The following is a 27,067-nucleotide window of genomic DNA, read 5'->3' as shown; positions in this document are numbered from 1 at the left end:
ATTGACAACAGATAGATTAGCTTTCCAGGTGGTACTAGTAGTAAAGAATCTGCCTGACAATGCAGGGGACACAAGAGACACAAGATACATGTTCAATCCCTGGGTCAGGAAGATCCTTGCAGTAGAAAATAATAACCAACTCCAGTATTCTTGCCTGGAGAATCCCATGGAGAGAAGAGCCTAGCAGGCTACAGTCCATGGGGTCACAAAGAATTGGACATCATGCAGTGGGTACACACACACAGAGATTAGCAGGAGAAAACTTTGTTTTACGTGAGTGCAGAAACACACTACGGTGATTCACTTATCAGCCAGAGTAAGGGATTAAAAGCAATTTAACAAAAAGGGGGGAGTAGGCTTCAATAGGAAAGTACGGTTGGCTCACCTGGGCTTTTCTGTCTTGATAATAACCAGCAGAATCTTTCCTGCTTGGGAGCTCCCCAAGAGAAAGACTGAGGGAAAGTAAATGTGTAACTCCTAGTGCTAAGGGCCATTCTTCTCTGATGGTGTGTCAGTGGTGGTGGTATTTTCAGGAGGCTTTCCTTAAGTTGGGACAATGTTTCTTTCTTAGGATTTCTTTCTTAGGTCAAACATGCTTTTTTTAAAAAAAAAAAAAAAAAACATGCTTTTAAAGTAATCTTCCTGCCACTCTGGTGGCCCATTGTTTCCTTCGCTTGCCTTTCTAACTATTGCCTTTGTTTTTGTACTAAATTTCCCTTGCATATGTTTGGTTTGCCTCTGGATCCGGAGCCACTCATTATTGTAATGAATATTATCAGGTTATCCGCTCTTCTTCATCTCCTCCAACCCTAATTCTGCCCTACTTCTCAGCAGATACCCAAACCAAGACAGTGCCCACCCCCATTCCTGACCAGTGAGAGATTTTGAGAACTGAGTCAAAGAGCTACATAGTCACTAAATAATGTACCTTAAAATTATTTGCTTAACAGAGTAAAATAACATTAAAAATTTATAATCTTAACAGTAACTGAGAAATTTGAGTGGTCTAAGTGAAATATTGCCTTGGGATATTGATATCAAATTTCAATCCAAATCTCATCCATGACCTATAACATAGGAAATGCCATTTGGCTTATGTTTTTTATCTTCTAAGTCATCATCTTTAATGGAATATTGTAAACATGCGACCTACTTATCTATAAAATAAACCATCACTGGTCATAAGGCAGCTCAATCTTATAATTCATGTGACTGCCATATTTGATTACTTTACACTAAAGAAAAGTCAAGAATACAGGCACACTTAGAAATATTTTAGGACTCAATTGATTTCTTCTAAAACTTTAAGTGATTCAAGCAAGACTATGAAATTAAAATGCTTACAGCAAGACTATGAAATTAAAATGCTTACCTCTGTATTTTTTAAATACCTATTAGTATTTTCCAAATTCATTTTCAACTGTACATGATTTCTAAAGTAGGTTAATAACACTTTATTTGGAGAATAAATTATTTGTTTGATGAAATGATAATATTTAGATTATTTTAATTTTCTTAAATAGAAAACTTTTAGTGTAATTTTGCTCTTTGATATATAATAATTAGTTATCAGCAAGAAGATATAACAACAATAAGAAGCAACAATATATGCTTGTTCATTGTGGGTCTGCTAAGATGGATAGGCAATAAACTTAATTTGGGGGAATATTTAAAATTAAATATTTACTAATGACCCAGATCAATTAAAGGAGAATGAGTTAGTAATCATAGTGGTAAAATTCAGCTATGTCAGTTCTAAAGAGCACATTGTAAGTTGAAAGATATATGTTGTGTCCCTAGGTAGTAATCAGTATATTACTGGTCTTCTAGGTTATCCCATTTTCTAGATAAATAAATGTTTCTTTTTTAGAGGAGCAAAAAGTTGCCACAGTTGTGTCTTTATAGGGATTCTTATAAAAACTGATACAATTTAGGTAGAATTACTTAAAAAGAAAAATAGCACACTGAATTACACTGTAGGAACAAACTGCCTGGTTTGCAGTGACATGGTAATATGTGTGCAGAAAGGGTTCTGGTGAAGCACATGGGATATGTATGTTTCTGCAGACCTGCAGTCTCATTTAATTTTAGGGTTTCTTTCTTTAAAAAATATAAAAGTGTACTGTAGAGGAGGAAAGACTTGCCCCCTACTCTCATAGATCCATTACTGGGCCTAGGAAATAAAGTAACAGGCAGATTAACAGAAGAAAAGGCATAAAATTTTATTACTTTTTAATATTACATGCATGAGGGCACCACAGGAAAAAAAGAAATGATATCCAAAAAAAGCAATGAGATTTGAAAGCTTATATATTGTCTTAATAGGGGCTAAAGAGGAGCTATACAGGTCACTCTGAGAAAAGTAAATGATCTTTAGGAAGGATGAACAGGCTGTTAGAAGAATAGATGGGAAGTGTGGTAGTTTGTGACAAAGTCTATCTGGCTGTGGTGCTGACTTCGTCTCCTCTCTTGTGACCTGAGACAATCTTCCCTTGTTGATGAAACTTCCAAAAAGGGAATTAAGGACAAATTGAGTTCTTTTGGAGGATCTGTCTTCAGGCAGATAAGGGGAGTTCAGAGATATCCTCCTCTTGCATTTGCTCTTTTTCAAGTACCTCCAGCACATAATAATCCTTATGCCCAAGCGGCAAGTTTTAGTGTGGCATATTCTGCCTCCAGTGTGAATAAGAAAGTACATGGCACGACATGTTACAGAGCTTTTCCTGACATCTCTGTTGGCTAGTCATCAACTGGGTCACAGAAAAATGTTGTGATATCATTAAGAGAGACTCTCTGAAGTCTTATTTATTTACTTTCTGGGGGGAGCTTTTAAAAGCAGGGGCACTTTTCATTCTGTAGGATGGTTAAAGCACAGTCCTATTTCAAAGAGGATCCACATTTCTATTAACTTCCTAATTAGATTTTATATCCTGAAATCTAATTTCATGAGCAAATACTGCTCTGCAGACATCTCAGCCGACTCACAGCAATGATCGATGCAATGGTAGTGAGTGAACTCTTTCCTATGCTCTCTTTTCCTTCACAGCATTAGTAAAAGAAGATTGCACCTACGCTGCAACTACTTTAAGCAGTTTAGAATGAAAACAACATAAGCTTTCTCTTAAATTGAATATGTATGTTTATAACTGCACTGTGATCCACATCAGCTCTTTCTAACGACAGGCCACTTTGAGTTTATTTGGGTAACACTTCCTAAATACATTTCACTACCCTAGGCTAGTAGACTGGCAAAATGAAGAAGTTGATTCTGTGTGTGACATCTTAAAGAAAGGAAGATGCCAAAAGCATTGCAGGAAGAAACAGATCCTTAAAGATTATTACCATGGTGTCTACAAGGGTGAGAAGTAGGTGGCATAATATTCTGAGATATAAATTCTCTGAGGCAGAACATAGAATTTTACTGCCTAACAGCAATAAGATGTATTGTGCTATCAGCAAGGCCATGGAGCTCTATGTGATTAAAATAAAAAAGGATCCAAGTATCTGCCTTTAACTACTATTTAATGATAAAGATTTTTGTCTTTAGCATTTATATTGGAAGTCAAGAAAGAGGCAAGCTTCAGGCTACCTAACAATAATATGAATAATACTCACTAACAATTGTCTTTCTCTTCCTCTTTAATTCTTATAGTCTCTTTATTCTCAAAGTCTTCTTCCTTCATCTCACTTTATACGGTAACTGAAGTATTAGTTTAAAAACTGTGTTTTACACCACATGCTGATGTGTAGTGCAGTGTTAGTCACTGAATCATGTCTGACTCCTTGCAACCTCATGGACTGTAGCCCAGTACCAGGCCCCTCTGTCCATGGAATTCTCCAGGCACACTGCAGTGTGTGCCATTTCCATCTCCAAGGGATCAATCTCCAACCCAGGGATTGAACTTGGGTCTCCTGGGTCTCCCACATTGCTGGCAGATACCATCTGAGCTACCAGGGAAGCCTTCACATGCTGATGAAGTGAGTTTTAACATTAGATTTGCATTAGGAAAGACAACTCAAAAAAGGGGTACCATGTACCAAGATCTTACACATGCTATCTTATTTATTTCTGATAGAAATCCTTTAAGGTACATATTATAACTATAAAAGTGGGAAATTAGGTACTGCTGGAAGAAGCACAAGCTTGAATCAAGATTGCCGGGAGAAATATCAATAACCTCAGATATGCAGATGACACCACCCTTATGGCAGAAAGTGAAGAGGAGCTAAAAAGCCTCTTGATGAAAGTGAGAGAGGAGAGTGAAAAAGTTGGCTAGAAGCTCAACATTCAGAAAACTAAGATCATGGCATCTGGTCCCATCACTTCATGGGAAATAGATGGGGAAACAGTGTCAGACTTTATTTTGGGGGGCTCCAAAATCACTGCAGATGGTGACTGTGGCCATGAAATTAAAAGACACTTACTCCTTGGAAGAAAAGTTATGACCAACCTAGATAGCATATGGAAAAGCAGAGACATTACTCTGTCAACAAAGGTCTGTCTAGTCAAGGCTATGGTTTTCCCAGTGGCCATGTATGGATGTGAGAGTTGGACAGTGAAGAAAGCTGAGCACTGAAGAATTGATGCTTTTGAACTGTGGTGTTGGAGAAGACTCTTGAGAGTCCCTTGGACTGCAAGGAGGTCCAAGTAGTCCATTCTAAAGGAGATCAGTCCTGGGATTTCTTTGGAAGGAATGATGCTAAGGCTGAAACTCCAGTACTTTGGCCACCTTATGCGAAGAGTTGACTCATTGGAAAAGACTCTGATGCTGGGAGGGATTGGGGTCAGGAGGAGAAGGGGACGACCGAGGATGAGATGACTGGATGGCATCACTGACTCGATGGACGTGAGTCTGAGTGAACTCTGGGAGTTGGTGATGGACAGGGAGGCCTGGCGTGCTGCGATTCATGGGGTCGCAAACAGTCGGACGCGACTGAGCGACTGAACTGACTGACTGACTGACTGAAGCCTCTAATAAATGTAGCCTCATACATACTATTGACCTGGAATTGGCCCATCCCAGGTGATGGAGTCAGTTGTTAAACATTCAGGATTTTCATTGATGGGGGGTATTCACGCCACAGAAATCAGCATGGGCTCCTCCTTTCCAGTTTCCCCACTGCTCTGTAGAGGAGAATCAATCCTTTGGCCTTCTGAGGTTTTAACTGACAGCCTTGTAATAAAAGAGAGGTTAACACGATAAAAAAAGAATTTTGCTTATTAACACAATTTATTAACATGAATACCTAAAGGATACATAGGAAATATTCAAGGAAAAATGAATAACTCCTGAAGGTGGCTGAGAATTCAAGCTTAAATCTCATTTGATAGCTAAAGAGGAAGAAAGATGCAGGCCTCTTAGGGGATAGTTAAGGACTTCTATGAAAGATGGATGGATCACTGAAGAATAGATAGGAGGAATAGTCTGAAGTTTATCTGGGGGGGTGGTGTTGCTTGTAGTCTCTCCTTGCTAAGAGGCTTCCCAGGTAGCTCAGATGGTAATGTGTCTGCCTACAGTGCGAGAGACCTGGGTTTGATCCCTGAGCTGGCAAGTTTCCCTGGAGAAGGAAATGGCAACCCACCCAGGTATTCTTACCTGATGAATTCCAGGGACAGAGGAGCCTGGTAGGCTACAGTGGACGCATCTGAGCAACTGCCATCTTCTTTAGCTGATGAAACTCTTGGGAAGATTTATGATAACTTTCTTTCGAAGGATCTGTCTTTAGGCAGATAGTGAAGTTCAGAGAAAGCCGCTTGGATTTTCTGTTTCTTCAAGTGCCTATAGCACAATATGGTGAATGTCCCACAATGATGTTTTAGGATGGCGTATTCTACTAGCCTTCATCTCTAAGAGAAGGTTTTCCAGCTCAACGCTACCAGCTTATTTAATTCCAGAATATGTATTCATCACAGTTAACTCTATACATAGAGCACATGCTTATTCCTTTCTTCCAAGTTTACATAGTCTTTGGATTCCAAAAGAATTAAGAACAGTCTATTCCAGAGCTTTCTAATATACAAGTTTGTAACAGCACACAAAGTCACTCTCTTCTTGATTTCTTCTACTATTTTTCAAATGTATTTGCCTTCCTCATTTGATAGAAATGACTTGAGAATTGACATTATCTTATGCATTTAGTGTTTTTTTCCATTATGCCTACTGAGATAACTACTAGAATAACAAAATTGATCTAGAATGTGATAGATGAAATTGCTAGAAAATATGGGATTCCCAGGTGGCTCAGTGTGGTAAAGAATTCACCTGCCAATTCAGGGAACACAGGAGCGATCCCTGGGTTGGGAAGATCCTCCGTAGGAGGAAATGGCAATCCGCTCAAGTATTCTTGCTGGGATAATCCCATGGATAGAGAAGCCTGGTTGGCTACTGTCCAGAGAGTCACAAAGAATCAGACAGGACTGAGCACACAGCAGGTAAAGATAAAGTATTGTCTCTGATTATTGCCAAGTTTCACTATTAACTTAAAATGTCATCATGAGTATAATCACATTTTATATACTTCTATTTAATTCATAGGTTATAATTATATTTTAAAATGTAATTAATAATCATTTTAATATCTAGTCTCAAGTAGTAGTAAAATGTTGCAGTATAGATACAATTATATGGAATGGTATACAGATAAGATATTCAAATAGCCTTAAAATTTTCAAAAGAGAAAAAATAATATCTTAGACTCCAAAATAAGGAAAGATAATGAAATATTATATGGTCAACACCCCCTATGCTGCTGCTGCTAAGTCACTTCAGTCGTGTCCTACTCTGTGCGACCCCATAGACGGCAGCCCACTAGGCTCTCCTGTCCCTGGGATTCTCCAGGCAAGAACACTGGAGTGGGTTGCCATTTCCTTCTCCAGTGCATGAAAGTGAAAAGTGAAAGTGAAGTGGCTCAGTCATGTCCAACTCTTAGCGACCCCATGGACTACAGCCTACCAGGCTTCTCTGTCCATGGGATTTTCCAGGCAAGAGAACTGCAGTGGGGTGCCATTGCCTCCTCCGACCAGGCTCCTCAGTCCATGGGATTTTCCAGGCAAGAATACTGGAGTGGGTTACCATTTCCTTCTCCAAACACCCCCTATACTCCCCAACAAAAAAGGAAACAAAAAAATACTTTAAAATTACAAGTTAAAAAGCAGAGTTCTCAAATATTACTTTTGGTTTTTTAAAAAGCATGCTTTTTATTAAAACATTACAAAGACTCACTTAGAAATGTTCAGTCACTAATGTTGATATTTGAAAACTCACACCAACACACAGAGATACACACTATACACACAGATGCACACCAAAACTAACATTGTTATAATCCCTTTTCAATTTCAGGGGAGTCTATGGTCACAGTATAGGGAAACGTCCTTGGGTTATAGGAGATGAGACTATTTCAGGACTTATGAGTGACATTGTGGGTAAGTACAAAGTGAATTTTTTCCAAAAACTCATAAAGACATAATCATTTGGTTATATACATAGGTTATAAGATAAACATTTTATTGAAGAACATCCTGATTTTTAATCTATAATACTAAAGAGTAAATGTGCTTTTAACTGAGACTTGATTGCTAATTTTTTTTTTCTTATATATTCTAAGGCTATTATTTACTCATCAATGAAAAACATCTGCACTTATAATTAAGGAAATTTCATAGAAATCAACTTCAGTTAGTTTTCTAAGAGTTTATTATATGGTAAATAAACATTAATCTTCACATGCCAAAGGCCTAAAACACCAATATGTTTAGCTTCACTTCAACTTAATCTGTGGTGACCTTTTAAAATTAGGCTGAGTGCTGTTGAAAATAATATTGTTGATGCTGTATTTTCAGTCTATGATGTATTTCCTAAAGTGAACTCTATATACTGTTGGTAAAGCTATTCAATATAGTTTTAAATGGTAAATGTGTTATCATATTGAAAAAATTATTTGTTTGATCGGGTAGATTATTCAGCATTGCTTAAAGTCTTATGTGAAATTTAAGGTATTAATATATATATATATATATATGTATGTGTGTATAGATATATACATATACACACACATATCTATCCCATAGTATCTCCTATATAAAGCCCCTTCTTTAAGATCAGGAAATATAACAAACCTTCCCTAAAATATACAAATAACCACAGAGAATTAAACAAAGTGAGGAGACAGAGGAATATTTTCCAGAGAACGGCAGGAAACTGCAAGGAACCAAGTGAAGTGTTAATTAATCTACTCAATAAAAAATGCAAAGTAATGATTATAAAGATGCTCAATTAATTCAGGAGAATGGGTGAAAATAATGAGGAGTTAAACAAAGAGTTAGAAAATATAAAGAAGAACCAAACAGAGCCAAAAGAAACAACTGAAATAAGCTAGAAGGAATCAACAATAGAGTAGATGATACAGAGGAATGTATCAGTGAACTGGAAAACAAGAGTAGTAAAAATTACTCCAGCTAAGCAGAAAAACAGAATAAAGAATTTAAAAAGAGGAACAGTTTAAGAGATATCTGGGACAATATCAAGTATACTAACATTCACATTGTAAGGGTCCCAGAAGGAGAAGAAAGGGGTAGAGAAGTTATTAAAAGTAATGATTCCTGAAAACCTCCCTAACCTGGGAAAGGAAACAGACATCCAGGTCCAGGAATCACAGAAGGTCCCAAATAAGATCAGCCCACAGAGGTCCACACAAAAACACATTTGTAATTAAAATGTCAACAAAAAAAGAAAAAATCTTTAAAAAGCAAGGGAAAAGCAATTTATTATACATAAGAGAACTCCCAAAAAAACAGTAGCTGACTTTCCAGCAGAAACTCTGCAGGCCGGAAGAGAGTGGCATGATATATTTAAAGTGGTGAAAATAAAAAAGCCCACAACCAAGAATACTCTGCTTGGCATGGCTATCATTCAAATTTGAAAGAGAGTGAAGGCATTTCACAAATAAGCAAATGCTAGAAGAATTCAGCACCACTAAATATGCTTTACAGGAAATGTTAATGAGACTTCTGTAGGTGGGAAGAAAAGGCCACAAGTAGAAATACAAAAATTATAAAAGGAAAAATGTCTCTTTTTTAAATGTCCTATACACAGTATTCATTTGTTCTGTAATGATTCACATTTTAAATAGTGCTTTCTGACAACATGCCAGTTGGCTCTTCTTTAATAGGGTAATAAGAATAGCAGTTCACATTCAAGGTGGCAGTATCACCAGACCACATGAAAAGGGTAAGCAGAGACCCTCTGGGCATGTTGCGGACATGTTGTGTAGGGCAGAGGGTCTCTAAAGGAAAGAAACAGGAGAGATTGGGAGAAAGAGCACCTTTATATTTGCAGATGTCATTACTCTTTCCAAATAGTGGTCATATTAGCTTTTCTGGTAACCCCATGTAGGGAGAAGAGGAAGAAAGCAGCATATCTTGCTTTAGATGCTTGGTTGGGGTTTGCCTGCAAGAAGGAAGTTTATGGACACATTTGATAAGCACCCACATCTATCAGGTGAAGCTTCCTCAACCCTCAGCCACCATTCACACCCTCTGTACTGACAGCAAGACAGGGAAGAAACCTTTAGCTTTCATTCTGTGTTTAGCAAGGAGAGATTCAAAATTATCATAGTCAAAACAATGTTAATATAGTTTGTAAACAGACCACAAATAGTTTAGGAACACTATGTTTCTAACTTCTCCTTATGTATTTGTGGGACTCATCCCAGCATAAGGACAGTCTTCTGCCCCAAATAGACCCCCAAAAACAGATCCACAGGAAATGACTTTGCATCTTCAGTTCAGTTCAGTTCAGTACAGTCATTCAGTAGTGTCCAACTCTCTGGGACCCCATGGACTGCAGCATACTAGGCTTCCCTGTCCATCACCAACTCCCGGAGTTTACTCAAACTCATGTCCATCGAGTCAGTGATGCCATCCAACCATCTCATCCTCTGTCGTCCCCTTTTTCTCCCACCTTCAATCTTTCCCAGCATCAGGGTCTTTTCAAATAAGTCAGCTCTTCGTCTCAGGCAGCCAAAGTATTGGAGTTTCAGCTTCAGCATCAGTCCTTCCAATGAACACCCAGGACTGATTTCCTTCAGGATGGACTGGTTAGATCTTCCTGCAGTCCAAGGGACTCTCTCAAGAGTCTTCTCCAAAACCACAGTTCAAAAGCATCAATTTTTTGGTGCTCAGCTTTCTTTAAAGCTGCCTAAACTTTCTGGTCTAAAGCTCAACATTCAGAAAACGAAGATCATGGCATCTGGTCCCATCACTTCATGGGAAATAGATGGGGAAACAGTGGAAAGAGTGTCAGACTTTATTTTTGGGAGCTCCAAAATCACTGCAGATGGTGACTGTGGCCATGAAATTAAAAGACACTTACTCCTTGGAAGAAAAGTTATGACCAACCTAGATAGCATATTCAAAAGCAGAGACATTACTTTGCCGACTAAGGTCTGTCTAGTCAAGGCTATGGTTTTTCCAGTAGTCGTGTATGGATGTGAGAGTTGGCCTCTGAAGAAGGCTGAGCACCAAAGAATTGATGCTTTTGAACTGTGGTGTTGGAGAAGACTCTTGAGAGTCCCTCGGACTGCAAGGAGATTCAACCAGTCCATTCTGAAGGAGATCAACCCTGGGATTTCTTTGGAAGGAATGATGCTAAAGCTGAAACTCTAGTACTTTGGCCACTTCATGCGAAGTGTTGACTCATTGGAAAAATCTCTGATGCTGGGAGGGATTGGGGGCAGGAGGAGAAGGGGACGACTGAGGATGAGATGGCTGGATGGCATCACGGACTCGATGGTCATGAGTCTGAGTGAACTCCGGGAGATGGTGATGAACAGGGAGGCCTGGCGTGCTGTGATTCATGGGGCCGCAAAGAGTCGGACACGACTGAGCAACTGAATTGAACTGAAAATTTCTGGCTTCTCAGAAAGCCTCAACATGATAGAGAACCAGATGGCTCTGGATGGCTCAGTCTGGGCTACAGAGCCACCACCCAGGTTTAAATATTCAGTTGACTATGAATTAAAAGTGATAATACCTAAAAACCTCCCTAACTTGGAAAAAGAAACAGACATCCAGGTCTATATATCAACTGTGTTAAGCATGAATGAGCATGGAACACACTCTTTCTTAACATAGGCCAAACTGCTAGACTTTTAAGGAAAACAAGTTCTTAGTTTAGGAACTATATGAATATGTAACCTGTTCTATTCAAAAAATTAACATAAATAAATAAATAAGCACCTAGATAGAAAGGTTGCAAGTAAAAGCAAGCTCTGTTTGCTGCTATTTATTTTTGAGTAATCACTACACTATACACATTTCTACCTCTTTTATGTGGTTATATTACAGGATCAGAATATTAGTTTCTAGTTTCAAATAAGAGGTTAAGTACAAACTGAAATTCTCCCTTCTGTTCTAAACACAGAAAAATAGAAAAAAAAATTTAGATTAACAAACATATAGCAACACTTAAAAATTAAAAAGAAATCTCTATTGATCAGAAATATAGTATTTGCTGAAGAAAGAAGGTACTTGGAAGCTGGAAGCACAGTATTTGAGGAGCAGTGCATGTAGCCAGCATGAGTATGTAGGGTTTGAGTGCAGGACTCGCACAAGAAGCCCCAGGGTGAATTTACAGAGCTCTGGATGCTTGGGGCTCAAACCCAAAGTCAGGACATTTTAACCAGGGTGGGTAACGGTGAAAGCTTAGCATCTCCTTCCAAACCAGTCAGGATCTTGGGAGCACAGAGCACATGATCAGACTGCCAGCACAATCTAGAGGATATGTATACGTACATGTATAGTGTTATGGAGAGGATTCTCACCTGAACAATACTGGATAGCATTTATAAGTGTGTTGCCTAGTTGTCTGATAATGCTTTTAATCTGTGTTCATTTCTAAGAAGCCAATTATATTCATTCAAATGCCTAACATGTAAATCTAAAAAAAAAAAAAAAAAAAAAAAACTCTAAAAATCCTGAACTAATTTGACCTGAGCGTTTATGTTTTCCTTAGATGTGGACTGTTTTTTCTTTGATAGATTTGCTTTCAGAACATAAATTGCATTCTAATTCTATTATTTTGTGATTAATATTTATCATGCTCTAAAGAGGAGTTAGGATGTTAGGCCAGGGAAGTGGTAAGGCAATTATTTAGTGAGATTTATAAAACCCATAAAACTTGCAAAAAGATTTCCTTTCACCATTTAAAAGTTTATAGCTCCACTGCAACTTATTAAATGTGCATGTGTTTTGTTGCCCAGCAAATATGTATATGTCACAATAGTCAATGAAATTTCAAACCAGCCCACCTCTCATTATTGTTAATAAAATTATTTTTGAAAAAAAGAATATTCATATTACTTAGATAAGTAACAAAATTGAACTTATTAAAAATGTTTTAAACAATAATCAGTTCTAGCTTTAGGGATTTTTGTGTCTTTGAAATACCACACAAAGGCATGTGACATATATGGGATAAACTTCATTTTATAAGGAACTCAGTAAACAGTATATGTACTATTTATTTTATATATTTTTTTCTCTAAGTTTCAAGCCTTAATATGACAAATGAATTATCACATTTAACTGGAAATATTATCAGTGCATTATTAAATATAAAGTAGCTTCTTTATTTTAATGATTTTTTTATTAAATGTCTATTTTTTTCTCTACAATGTATGTTTAATCAGGAGAAATAATTCTACCTTTTTTTGTTGTTGTTGTTGACAGTATCTGCTAAAGAGGACCATTAGCATGATTTTAAAAGCTCGTTTTTAAAATTTTTTTTCAGTAACTAATACCTATCCCCCAGTTTATTTACTTTTAAAACTGTATATATTAGTCAAATAAATGGTTCTTAATTTAAGTTTAAAAATGAATGAGTTTACTTTGTTTGCTTTAGTAGGAACTGATTCTTTTATAAGGTATGTGTGTATGTGTTCATGTTTGTCTTTTTTGCTGCAAATCCCAGGTTTCCTTTTTGCCTTGGTTACTAGTAAGTTCTAAGAAAATCTGATAGAATGAAGTAGCAAAAACATTTAATAGCTTCTAATTTGTTTCCCATCAGCATATATTGTACTTTGTTGCAATTTTTAAAAATCATTCTTTCTCACATTAAATGCAAGAAACCTAATATCCTCTTTGGAGGTAGATATTGTATAAATAAAAAAAATTATATTATGTGGTAACTACAGAAGACAGGAGCAGAAATCAAATTGATTTTTGCTACTTGTGGGCTGTCTAAGTGAGTCAGGAGCAAACAGACAAGCTGTAAGTTTTGGACTACAATTGAATCTTCCAGGTTCTTAAAACCACAGCCTTTATTTTATCATAATGCTTCTGAAAAAGAAGGAACAGGAGGATAATAAAAATTATTATATGTACAAATTGATAGAGTGAATAAAGAGGAGAAAGGTAATGAGAAACCCTATTTACCCATACATAGAGAAAATAATTTCCATTTCATATGAGATGAAAAACATTTAATAAAACATTTACATATATGTTATCAAACATTATATATATTTCTTTCACTTTTCATATATATAAAAACAAATGAAGCTTATCACATACATGTTACATGCCTTTGTATGGTATTTCAAAGACACAAAAGTCTCTAAAGGTGGAACTGCAAAACATGGAATAACTTTCCCTTATAATTAATGTCACATTATCAGGGTGCTAGAAATAGAATGGCTGAAGAATATTATTAATATTATTATTAAGCCTACTTCTCCCTGGGTACATAAACATTACAGAGGGCTAGATACATTCATTTTGGCTTATAAAACTATTGTAATACGAACATAAATTTGCTTTATGAAACTTGAGGTTGACCCGCAGAGAGGTAATATCCCTGGGAGCTCTTTCCAAATAGCCATGAATCATCAAGCACACTCGAGACAACTCTAAGGACCACAGGACTTTGCTACTTGTAAAACAGAGTGGAAAGCTCTCAGATTTAGCTTAACTGCAAACCTTAGAACAAAACAACATTTGCATCTGCTTAATAGAGACATTACTTTGTGGACTAATGTCCGTCTAGTCAAGGCTATGGTTTTTCCTGTGGTCATGTATGGATGTAAGAGTTGGACTGTGAAGAAGGTTGAGTGCCGAAGAATTGATGCTTTTGAACTGTGGTGTTGGAGAAGACTCTTGAGAGTCCCTTGGACTGCAAGGAGATCCAACCAATCCATTCTGAAGGAGATCAGCTCTGGGATTTCTTTGGAAGGAATGATGCTAAAGCTGAAACTCCATTACTTTGGCCACCTCATGCGAAGAGTTGACTTATTGGAAAAAACTCTGATGCTGGGAGGGATTGGGGGCAGGAGGAGAAGGGGACGACCGAGGATGAGATGGCTGGATGGCATCACTGACTCGATGGACATGAGTCTGAGTGAACTCTGGGAGTTGGTGATGGACAGGGAGGCCTAGCGTGCTGCAATTCATGGGGTCGCAAAGAGTTGGACACGACTGAGCAACTGAACTGAACTGAACTGAATAAAATATATAGAACATGGCATAGCAATTATGAGAAACTTCTTATCAAACACTAAGCAGCTAGGGACCCTGTCATTCTTACTTTGCAAAACATTTGAAATTAAATGAGGATGAGAAAGATGCAGAAGGATATTAGTAATGAACATGGGCTTCCTATATTTGACATACAGAGAGCAGATAACATAGACAACACTTCTAAATGTTATCTTGAACAAAGATTTTATTTATTTATTTTTCTGAGAGAGAGAGATTTTTGTCTCCTACTTCCTATCTGTGACTAGTTAGTTCATCTGCTTGCACATTAGTTTCCTCATTGATAAAAGTGGAAAATAAAGTAGATACCTCATTGGATTACCGTGAAGATAATACAAGTCACACTAGAAGTGTTGGCATATAATAAGGGCTCAATAAACATTAGTGTGCTAGGCATGGATATAAGAAGGTAATGCTTGTATATAAGTTTCACCTTCTGGTAAAGCAAAAAATTGTGTTCAATAAATAAACAAGCAGTTCTCACTCTTCAAAGGAGAACTCTGTCTCACACACATCTTAGATGAAATAATTCAAATTTTTACACTTACTGCAGTGAGTTGTACATGATCTTCTAAAGTAAAGTGAAAGTGAAAGTTGCTCGGTTGTATCCAACTCTTTGTGACCCTGTGGACTATACAGTCCATGGAATTCTCTAGGCCAGAATACTGAAGTGGATAGCCTTTCCCTTCTCCAGGGAATCTTCCCAATCTAGGGACAGAACCCAGGTCTCTTGCATTGCAGGCAGATTCTTTACCAGCTAATCCACAAGGGAAGCCAAAGAATACTGTAGAGGGTAGCCTATCCTTTCTCTAGCAGATCTTTCAGACCCAGGGGTCTCATGCAATGCAGGCAGATTATTTACCAACTGAGCTATCAGGGAAGTTCATCTTCTAAAGTAAAGACTCTTTCAAATCCTGATAAGATTTCAGGAAGATTTTTAGAAATCCTTGGCCTCCAATAAATTTGCTTCCAATACTTGTAGTACTTTCATTTGTAATTTTTATTGAATTATAGTCAGATAGATGAATAAAGAAAAGGAAAAGTATTAGTGTTAGTTGCTCAGCCATGTCCAACTCTTTGTGACCACATGGACTGTAGCTCACAAGGATCCTCTGTCCATGGAATTTTCCAGGCAAGAATACTGGAATGTCCATTCCCTTCTCTAGGGGATCTTCCTGACTCAGGGATCAAACCCCAGTCTCCTGCATTGCAGGTGGCTATTTTACCATCTGAGCCACTAGGTAATGGAATATTACTCAGCCATAAAGAATAATGGAATAATGCCTTCTGCAGGGATGTGCATGGACCTAGGACATATTATACTTAATGAAATAAGTCATACAGATAAAAACAAATACTGAATATTATATAGTAACAGCAAATTTGGCCTTGTAGTACAGAAAGAAGCAGGGCAAAGGCAATAGGGTTTTGTGAAGCGAACACACTGGTCATAGCAAACACCTTCTTCCAACAACGCAAAGGAACGCTCTACATATGGACATCACCAGATGGTCGACACCGAAATCAGATTGATTACATTCTTTTCATCCAAAGATGGAGAAGCTCTATACAGTCAGCAAAAACAAGACCAGGAGCTGACTGTGGCTCAGATCATGAGCTCCTTATTGCCAAATTCAGACTTAAATTGAAGAAAGTAGGGGAAACCACTAGAACATTCAGGTATGACCTAAATCAAATCCCATACGATTATACACTGAAAGTGACAAATAGATTCAAATGATTAGATCAGATAGAGTGCCTGAAGAACTATGGACAGAGGTAAATAACATGGTATAGTAGGCAGTGATCAAGACGGTTCTCTGAGGAGGCCTTACAAATAGTTATGAAGAGAAAAGAAGTAAAAGGCAAAGGAGAAAAGGAAAGATATAAGCATCTGAATGCAGAGTTCCAAAGAATAGCAAGGAGAGATAAGAAAGCCTCCTTCAGTGATCAATGTAAAGAAATAGAGGAAAATAATAAAATGGGAAAGACTAGAGATTGCTTCAAGAAAATGAGAGATACCAAGGAAACATTTCATGAAAGATGAGATCAATAAAGGACGGAAATGGTATGGACCTAACAGAAGCAGAAGATATTAAGAAGAGGTGGCAAGAATACACAGAAGAACTATACAAAAATAGAGCTTCATGACCCAGATAATCATGATGGTGTGATCACTCACCTAGAGCCAGACATCCTGGAATGCAAAGCCAAGTGGGCCTTAGGAAGCATCACTGTGAACAAAGCTAGTGGAGGTGATAGAATTCCAGTTGAGCTATTTCAGGTCTTACAAGATGATACTGTGAAAGTGCTGCACTCAATATGCCAGCAAATTTAGAAAACTCAGCAGTGACCACAGAACTGGAAAAGGTCAGTTTTCTTTCCAATCCCAAAGAAAGGCAATGCCAAAGAATGCTCAAACTAGTGTGCAATTGCACTCATCTCACACACTAGTAAAAAAAAAAAAAAAACCCTCAAAATTCTCCAAGCCAGGCTTCAACAGTATGTGAACTGTGAACTTCCAGATATTCAAGCTGAATTTGGAAAAGGCAGAGGAACCAAAGATCAAATTGCCAACATCCACTGAATCATCGAAGAAGCAAGAGAGTTCCAGAAAAACATCTACTTCTGCTTTATTGTCTATGCCAAAGCCTTTGACTGTGTGGATCACAACAAACTGTGGAAAATTCTGAAAGAGATGGGAATACCAGACTGCGTGGCCTGCCTGTTGAGAAATCTGTATGCAGGTCAGGAAGCAATAGTTAAAACTGGACATGGAACAAAAGACTAGTTCCAAATCGGGAAAGGAGTACATCAAGGCTGAATGCTTTCACCCTGCTGATTTAACTTATATGCAGAGTACATAATGAGAAATGCTGGGCTGGATGAAGCACAAGCTGGAATCAAGATTGCCAGGAGAAATATCAATAAATTCAGATATGCAGATGACACCACCCTTATGGCAAAAAGTGAAGAAGAGGAGCCTGGTAGGCTGCAGTCCATGGGGTTGCAAAGAGACACAACTGAGTGACAAAGCACAATCTAAAAAATAGTACAAAAGATGGTGTATGCAAAAACAGAAACAGACTCAGGGATGTAGAAAAGAAATAGAGGTTTCCAAAGGGGAGAGGGAAGTGGGGGGAGGAAATTAGGGCAGTTACAAACTATCATGTATAAAATAGATAGCAATAAATATATATTGTATAGCACAAAAATTATAGCCCATACTTAACAGTTTTTCATGTTTCAACATTAGTTCAAAAAAAGCTTTTTGGAAAAACAAAAGGAACAAACAAAAGCAACTAGAGAGAATTTCAACTTGCTTTAAATGAAGATTTATTGTCATATGGAATGCTAATAATATTAAAATATCTTAAAGGTACAAACACGAATTTCAGGAATGCAAATTGGACCAAAAGAAATAGGTCAATTAAGTAAATTTTCTTTTGAAAATATGTTAAAAATCCATCTGATTTGTAGCCCACGCACGTTAAGAAAACTTGAATCTTTAGGTGCTTTAGGCCATATCTGGAATAAACATTTCCGTTAATGTTCTACAGCCTCAATACATGCACCATCCTTAGCTATACAGGGGTGTGCATGCACACGTTAAATACACTGACCTTCCCCTTCACAAAGTTCATAAGCAGGTGAGGAGGGCATTTGCGAAAAACTTGATTGAATTTAAAGTGCTAAGGTGGGATAATTTTTGTGTATGTGGGCAGACAAATTCAAGTCAATGAAGGATTACTTACAAAGAACTGATCCAAGTTTTAGCAGGCCGTTGAGAGTGAAGGGTGCAAAGCACAAGGCCAAGTGTATGTCTAGATTAATTCAGCCCAAGCACTTGTTGTTCATCGGATTCCATGCATGAAAAAAATTAGGTGATCCAAAATGAACACTGAATTCTTTGAAAGACTAACATTTCTTCAGTTCTGTTCAATTCAGTTGCTCAGTCGAGTCCGACTGTTTGCGACCCCATGAATCGAAGCACACCAGGCCTCCCTGTCCATCACCATCTCCCGGAGTTCACTCAGACTCATGTCCATCGAGTCTGTGATACCATCCAGCTATCTCAACCTCTGTCGTCCCCTTCTCCTCCTGCCCCCAACCCCTCCCAGCATCAGAGTCTTTTCCAATGAGTCAACTCTTCTCATGAGGTGGCCAAAGTAATGGAGTTTCAGCTTTAGCATCATTCCTTCCAAAGAAATCCCAGGGCTGATCTCCTTCAGAATGCGCTGGTTGGATCTCCTTGCAGTCCAAGGGACTCTCAAGAGTCTTCTCCAACACCACAGTTCAAAAGCATCAATTCTTCGGCACTGTGGCTTCTTCACAGTCTAACTCTCACATCCATACATGACCACACGAAAAACCATAGCCTTGACTAGATGGACCTTAGTCGGCAAAGTAATGTCTCTGCTTTTGAATATACTGTCTAGGTTGGTCATAACTTTTCTTCCAAGGAGTAAGTGTCTTTTAATTTCATGGCTGCAGTCACCATCTGCAGTGATTTTGGAGTCCCCTAAAATAAAGTCTGACACTGTTTCCACTGTTTCCCCATCTATTTCCCATGAAGTGATGGGACCGGATGCCATGATCTTCGTTTTCTGTATGTTGAGCTTTAAGCCAACTTTTTCGCTCTCCTCTTTCACTTTCATCAAGAAGCTTTTTAGCTCCTCTTCACTTTCGGCCATAAAGGTGGTGTCTGCATATCTGAGGTTATTGATATTTCTCCCGGCAATCTTGATTCCAGTTTGTGCTTCTTCCAGTCCAGCGTTTCTCATGATGTACTCCGTGTAGAAGTTAAATAAGCAGGGTGACAATATACAGCCTTGATGTACACCTTTTCCTATTTGGAACCAGTCTGTTGTTCCATGTCCAGTTCTAACTGTTGCTTCCTGACCTGCATACAGACTTATCAAGAGGCAGGTTAGGTGGTCTGGTATTCCCATTTCTCTCAGAATTTTCCACAGTTTATTGTGATCCACACAGTCAAAGGTTTTGGCATAGTCAATAAAGCAGAAATGGATGTTTTTCTGGCACTGTCTTGCTTTTTCCATGATCCAGTGGAATTTAGCAATTTGATCTCTGGTTCCTCTGCCTTTTCTAAAACCAGCTTGAACCGTTCAACTTCAGTTTCTTCAGGGTTACTGGTTGGGGCATAGACTTGGATAACTGTGATATTGAATGGTTTGCCTGGAGACAAACAGAGATCATCCTGTCACTTTTGAGATTGCATCCAAGTAAGGCATTTTGGACTCTTTTGTTGACCATGATGGCTACTCCATTTCTTCTGAGGGATTCCTGCCCGCAGTAGTAGATATAATGGTCATCTGAGTTAAATTCACCCATTCCAGTCAATTTTAGTTTGCTGATTCCTAGAATGTCGACGTTCACCCTTGCCATCTCTTGTTTGACCACTTCCAATTTGCCTTGATTCATGGACCTGACATTCCAGGTTCCTATGCAACATTGCTCTTTAAAGCATCGGATCTTGCTTCTATCACCAGTCACATCCACAACTCGGTATTGTTTTTGCTTTGGCTCCATCCCTTCATTCTTTCTGGAGTTATTTCTCCACTGATCTCCAGTAGCATATTGGGCACCTAATGACCTGGGGAGGTCCTCTTTTGGTATCCTATCATTTTGCCTTTTCATACTGTCCATGGGGTTCTCAAGGCAAGAATACTGAAGTGGCTTGCCATTCCCTTCTCCAGTGGACCACATTCTGTCAGATCTCTCCACCATGACCCACCAGTCTTGGGTTGCCCTGCAGGCATGGCTTGGTTTCATTGAGTTAGACAAGGCTGTGTTCCTAGTGTGATTAGATTGACTAGTTTTCTGTGAGTATGGTTTCAGTGTGTCTGCCCTCTGATGCCCTCTTGCAACACCTACCATTTTACTTGGGTTTCTCTTACCTTGGGCATGGGGTATCTCTTCACGGCTGCTCCAGCAAAGCACAGCCACTGCTCCTTACCTTGGACGAGGGGTATCTCCTTACCACCGCCGTTCCTGACCTTCAACGTGGGATAGCTCCTCTAGGCCCTCCTGTGCCTGTTCAGCCACCACTCCTCAGGTTGCTCCTCATTTTAATCAGAAGGTAATCATTAAGCAAAAATGGAATGCCTGGCCTTGTATAGAAATTCTACCTTTTTTTCTGCATCTTCCATATCTTTGTTTTCATTTGGTGGTAAATTTATAAATTATTTTATCCTCTTTTGATTTCTTCTCATTACATTATTTCTGGCTTCCCCAGTGGCTCAGTGGGAAATAATCCCCCTGTGATGCAGGAGACACAGGTCTGATCCCTGGGTTGGGAAGATCCCCTGGAGCAGGAAATCGCACCCACTTAAGTATTCTTGCCTGGGAAATCCCATAGATTGAGCAGCCTGGTGGGTATAGTCCATGGGGTAGCAAAAAGTGTTGTATACAATTTAGCAAGTAAACAACAACAACACAGTCTTTCAAATGCTTTTCTTTCTATCAGTTCTGCTCTTTCTTGATATAGTCACCCCTCAGCTTCTTTGGGGATTGCTTCCAGGAGTCCACACAGGATATTCCATCCAGAATATCAAAATAGGTGTATGCTCAAGTCCCTAACATAAAATGAGTTGTGCCATGAATACATTCCTTCCTCTATAGCCATGGGTTTCACATCCATGGATAAGGATGGTGAAATGTATTATTTTTCCTTCCTTTTCTCCTTCCACATTCCGTGCCAGAATATTTTTTATTAAAATTAATAGTTTTCAAAAAAGATGTGTGTAAAGAGCTAACGGGAAGTTAAGAATAATATCAGATTGATGTCTTAGATGATGTTTTGTTTTATAAGTAATAGTGAAAATTCATACCATAATGCAAAGAAAGAAATAAAATAAATCTGGCAGCATTTATTTCATCATATTTCAAAAAGATGCTCATAACATAGGAGAAGATGTATGCCCCCATATACAACATAAGCTATCTAGCGTGTTTGAGACACCTGTTTAGAGCGAGGAATGCTGTATGAAGAACTTACTTGTGGCTCACAAGGTAAAGAATCTGCCTGCAAGGTGGGAGACCTGGATCTGATTCCTGGGTTTGGAAGATCCCCTGGAGAAGGAAATGGCAACCCACTCCAGTATTCTTGCCTGGATAATTCCATGAACAGAGGAGCCTGGCAGGCTACAGTCTATGGGGTCTCAAGGAGTTGGACACAACTGAGCAACTAATATATATAGATAGATAGATAGATGGATGCAGTATGAGGTTGTTATTGTCCTTGGACTTGAGACACTATTCACCTTACAATGACCAGAGATACATATTTAACAGCCACTATTTGTTTACCAATCTTCCATATCAAGTGGGGAAATCCATCCATCAAATGCAACAAGTTTTTCTCTTCTAGATCAAAGCACAGGCCTTTCCTTAAATGGCTATATTGAAATATAAATTCCATTTATCTCCAGTGGCCTCCCCTCAAGTGAATTTAACCTAAAAATCTATGTAGTTATTAGAATAATTATCCTATTTACAGTCTATTCTTTGAGTAAAATGGGACTTTATCAGAAGTATCTCATTGGATACAAAGTGCAAGACTTGTATGATGTACCTAGTACAGCCTTACAAATATTAAAGCTCATAGCCTCTTTTTCTCAGTAATGGTAAAGAGATACTATTTTAATTGCCTTCAAGAGCCATCATAAGAAGCAAAAGGGGGAAAGTATTATTACCTTTGTTTGTGCTCTGAGTTCTTAAGTATCCACTGTATGCTTTCTCTCTGGGTCTGTTTCTAGTGGTATGACCCTTGTTAATAGGAATTAGATCAGATTATGATTGTGTTGTGGTTATCTTAATTTTGCATGTTTTCTTCATCAAATAATACATATTTATATGAATTATCTTGTATCAGTGTGAATAAAGAAAACCCAGAGCTATTTAGCATTTACTTTACTGCTAGCTTTTTTTGTCTTAGGAACTACTGTACATTTCACTGTAATAACAGTGAATTATGTTTAGCAGCATTGCCTTCTTTTATTAAAGGTACATTTTAATTTGATGTTAGAAACAACCAGCTTTAAAGATGTGATTGGCCTTCAGTTCTTTTTGGATTCCTCTTTGAGATGCACTTACCACAAAAATGTGTTCTGTGGGAATTTGGCAACCTAGCTGATGATAGATCATTTTTATTTTACAGGAGAAAGCAAATGCTTCACTATTATGTTTTTATTATTTATTATGTCAAAAAGGAAATGTAATTTTTAGCTAGCTATGAGCATGTTAGTCCAAATATCATTTGATAAAATTAGTCAAGTGGGAAAACTCCCACTTCTTTGTCATGACACATCAAATATGCCCTTATTACTAAAAACATTAAGGATGAAAGAGTGATACTTTGTTTTTCCAAGCACCCTTAAAACTAACAGGAAAATCTAAATTATTATATACTTACTTTTCAGGAGCCAATGAGAAAGAAGTAGCCCTAATGAATGGTTTGACTGTTAATTTACATCTTCTACTGGTAAGCCTCCTTTCCCACCAGTGTTTAGAATACACTCATTTACAGAATCTGATTTTTTCTATCTTTAATTCATGAGGATTTGGAGTTTTACTTACTTCAAAATAAATTGTGAGATTATTTTCAATTATACCAGGAAATGCTGGGCCCTACTAGAATGGCTTCTTCATAATCATGGGAGAGTTGTCTCTTTACAAACAGGTTTAGAATACTGAGCTCTTATCTTAGAACATAAGGAATAAGAGTTAAAGTTGATGAAAAGCTAAATTGCTGCAAGCACACAAAATAATGATGTAAAAATGGTAGCAAGCAGTGATCTTTTCAGAAAGACAGTTTTCCAATGTGCTGAGTATTTCTGTACATTAATTTTCGGGGGTAGATTAAAAAAGACCCTGTTGCTGGGAGAGATTGAGGGCATGAGGAGAAGAGGGCAGTGGAGAATGAAATGGTTAGACAGCATCACCGACTCAATGGACATGAAATGGCTCAATCTCCAGGAGATAGTGAAGGGTAGAGAGTCTTGGTCTGCTGCAGTTCAAAGTATCGCAGAGAGTCAGACATGATTTCAGTTCAGTTCAGTTGCTCAGTCGTGTCCGACTCTTTGCGACCCCATGAATCGCAGCACGCCAGGCCTCCCTGTCCATCACAAACTCCCGGAGTTCACTCAGACTCACGTCCATCGAGTCAGTGATGCCATCCATCCATCTCATCCTCGGTCATCCCCTTCTCCTTCTGTCCCCAATCCCTCCCAGCATCAGAGTCTTTTCCAATGAGTCAACTCTTCTCATGCTGTGGCCAAAGTAATGGAGTTTCAGCTTTAGCATCATTCCTGCCAAAGAAATCCCAGAGCTGATCTCCTTCAGAATGGACTGGTTGGATCTCCTTGCAGTTCAAGGGACTCTCAAGAGTCCTCTCCAACACCACAGTTCAAAAGCATCAATTCTTCGGCACTTAGCCTTCTTCACAGTCCAACTCTCACATCCATACATGACCATAGGAAAAACCATAGCCTTGGCTAGGCAGAGCTTAGTCGGCAAAGTAATGTCTCTGCTTTTGAATATACTATCTAGGTTGGTCATAACTTTTCTTCCAAGAAGTAAGTGTCTTTTAATTTTATGGCTGCAATCACCATCTGCAGTGATTTTAGAGCTCAAAGAAAATAGTGTCTGACACTGTTTCCACTGTTTCCCCATCTATTTCCCATGAAGTGATGGGACCGGATGCCATGATCTTCATTTTCTGAATGTTGAGCTTTAGGCCAACTTTTTCACTATCCACTTTCACTTTCATCAGGAGGCTTTTAGTTCCTCTTCACTTTCTGCCATAAGGGTGGTATCATCTGCATATCTGAGGTTATTGATATTTCTCCCAGCAATCTTGATTCCAGCTTGTGTTTCTTCCAGTCCAGCGTTTCTCATGATGTACTCTGCATATAAGTTAAATAAGCAGGGGGACAATATACAGCCTTGACGTACTCCTTTTCCTATTTGGAACCAGTCTATTGTTCCATGTCCAGTTCTAACTGTTGCTTCCTGACCTGCATACAGATTTCTCAAGAGGCAGGTCAGGTACTCTGGTATTCCCATCTCTCTCAGAATTTTCCACAGTTTATTGTGATCCACACAGCCAAAGGCTTTGGCATAGTCCATAAAGCTGAAAAACAATAACAAACATTAATTGAGTCACTCTGCTTAGATATTTCTTACATTTTAAGAATTTGGTAATATGTATACCTTAAAATATATATTCTTGGTTTGAAATATGGTGCCTAGAGTAACTGATGTCATGAAATTTTGTATTTCATTTTTAAGTGAGATTTTGAAAGCATGTCTATAGGACAAAGATGGACTATTAAGAACTGATATATTATTTTTATAGTATACAGACATGATTATTAAACATGCCTGAAGGAAAGTGCTTATGGAGTATGTTAAGTATGATGGTAAACAGCATGACTTTCGGTTCAGACTACTCTGGTTTGGCTTCCAGCTAGATTACTTAATACCTGTTTGATTTTGGAGAAGGCTATTGTCATCTGGGTTTCCCAGGTGGGTCAGTGATAAGGAATCACCTGTGCAGGGGACACAGGTTTGATCCCTGAGTCAAGAGCATCCCATGGACAAGGAAATGGCAAACCACTCCAATATACTTGCCTGGGAAATCCCGTGGACAGAGAAAACTGGTGGGCTACAGTCCATGGGTTGCAGAAGAGTCAGACACAACTTAGCAACTAAACAACAATTGGCATTTCTAATTTTAATTTTTTCCTTTGTAAAAAAAGCAGGATGATAATATCTACCTCATACATATAAAACATGATAATATGTGAAAATTGTTTTAGCACCCCGGGCAATGGTCAACATCCAATTCACAACAGCAATCATCCTTATTGTTATTATTGTCAGTCAGTATTCTCCAAGAACTGCACAGAGAAATGAAAAGGCTCTTCTGAACACATGAGCTACTTCTCCCTGGTGAATCTAGAAATCTCAAATGTTTCATTAGGGCAAAGGAATTTTCAGTTGGACCTAAAATTAGATTTCATACAATCATAAAACTTTAGAAATATTATGTACTAGAAGCCAAATCTACAGCTCTAGATAAATCACTATGAATAAAACATACATATAGAGAGGCTTCCCAGGTGGCACTAGATAGAATATGATATTTCAGTCTCAGAGCAATTGCCATTAAGTGTATTGAGATTTTCAATTTTCAATTAATTTTCAATTAGCGTTTAAGTAAAGTTTGAGGATTCATTTTTATCTGATTCACATTTTTCTCTCAAATTTGCTTTCCTATTGATAAACATAGTGAGCAAATATCTTCTTTTTAGAATTCATTGGAAACAAGGCTAATTGGAAAAATGTACCTTTGATAGGCATCTAACTGTGTAGTTAATTAATTCCTTTAAAATACTGGAGATTATAAAATTAAAGTGTGGTATAAAAGTGAACAAATGTCTAAGTTGTACATTAATGCTTTTCTCAATAAATCCATTTCATTGCAGTTATCATTTTTCAAGCCTACACCCAAACGGTATAAAATTCTCCTAGAAGCCAAAGCCTTCCCTTCAGATCATGTAAGCATTCTTCAAATGGTATTTATATTCTTTCTACTCTTCCTAAAGGAGCATATCATTTGCCTGACTTGAATGTTTATTCACGAGTCTTTTCTAAGTAACCTTATAATAAAAAGATCTGTCAAATGCTTTTGATTTATGCATTTTTATAGATTGTAGCTTTATTTCTTTTGTTCAAGTAAAACATGTGTTAAGGGAGGAAAGAATTGAATGGGAACATTGATTTATTAGTCTTTTTAAAGACACTGAACAAACCACTGGTCTAAATCAAGTACAGTTATAAACGTTTTATTAATTCTTGTTGCTGTTTTATTTTATGAAGTTAAATCAATACACACCCCAGTACTTAACCCTTTAGCTACCTAAAGTAGGAATATAAGCAATTATCTGTCCATTTGCTTTCATAACACACTAGCATAATCATTGGTAGTTTTTAACTTAAAAAATGTATTGAAGACTTTAAGAATTTTTTGTGGTTCAAGGAAAAACTTCATGCTACTTTTTCAGCAATTTCAGTTATAAGAAATTTGACTGTTATAGACACCAACACAGCTAAAAGCATATTTCAGTTTTAGTATTAGAGAAACTTGATTTCCATCTTCATATTATCACTATTTAAGTTTTCTAGCCTATATCTTATAATTTCAAGGCATTTAATCATTCAAACTAATAGCCATGATCTTACTAAAAAGGATCAAGAATTTATCTTGAAAAAATTCAGCGTCCCTAAAATTTCTGGTTCCCATTTTCATCTGGGGCTCTCAATGAAGGGAACTTTTTTATCCTTTTCTTGTACTAGCTTACTCTTTTTAGCGAAAGCCATTTCTGTATCCTGTATTGAAGTCTAACAAGTCTTCACTGCTCACTTTGGTTATTTTGTAAACTCTGTTTTAACTCAAATTAGATTAATTAAATATCTTACTCAAAAAATTTCTTATATTTCTAAAGAATA

The 27,067-nt window shown here is 37.8% G+C and overlaps 1 protein-coding gene across 6 annotated transcripts in view; it reads left to right on the top strand.

Moving 5' to 3' along the window:
- The window catches only part of KYNU (kynureninase), a 128,235-nt gene that overhangs the window by 25,924 nt on the left and 75,244 nt on the right, over positions 1-27,067 (top strand). For all 6 annotated transcript variants that reach the window (XR_011254566.1, XR_011254567.1, XM_069577679.1 and 3 more), the window contains exons 4-6: positions 7,344-7,426; positions 22,975-23,036; positions 26,044-26,115. Coding sequence is in view for 4 of the 6 variants with exons in the window: in XM_069577679.1 (XP_069433780.1) it covers positions 7,344-7,426; positions 22,975-23,036; positions 26,044-26,115 (217 nt within the window). In the remaining 2 variants the exon portion in view is untranslated. The remainder of the gene's footprint in view (positions 1-7,343; positions 7,427-22,974; positions 23,037-26,043; positions 26,116-27,067) is intronic.

This window comes from Ovis canadensis, chromosome 2 (assembly GCF_042477335.2).
Source record: "Ovis canadensis isolate MfBH-ARS-UI-01 breed Bighorn chromosome 2, ARS-UI_OviCan_v2, whole genome shotgun sequence".
NCBI classification, from domain to species: domain Eukaryota; kingdom Metazoa; phylum Chordata; class Mammalia; order Artiodactyla; family Bovidae; genus Ovis; species Ovis canadensis.
The sequence above is the reverse complement of the archived record's forward strand: the minus strand, read 5'-3'. Positions and strand labels throughout refer to the sequence as shown.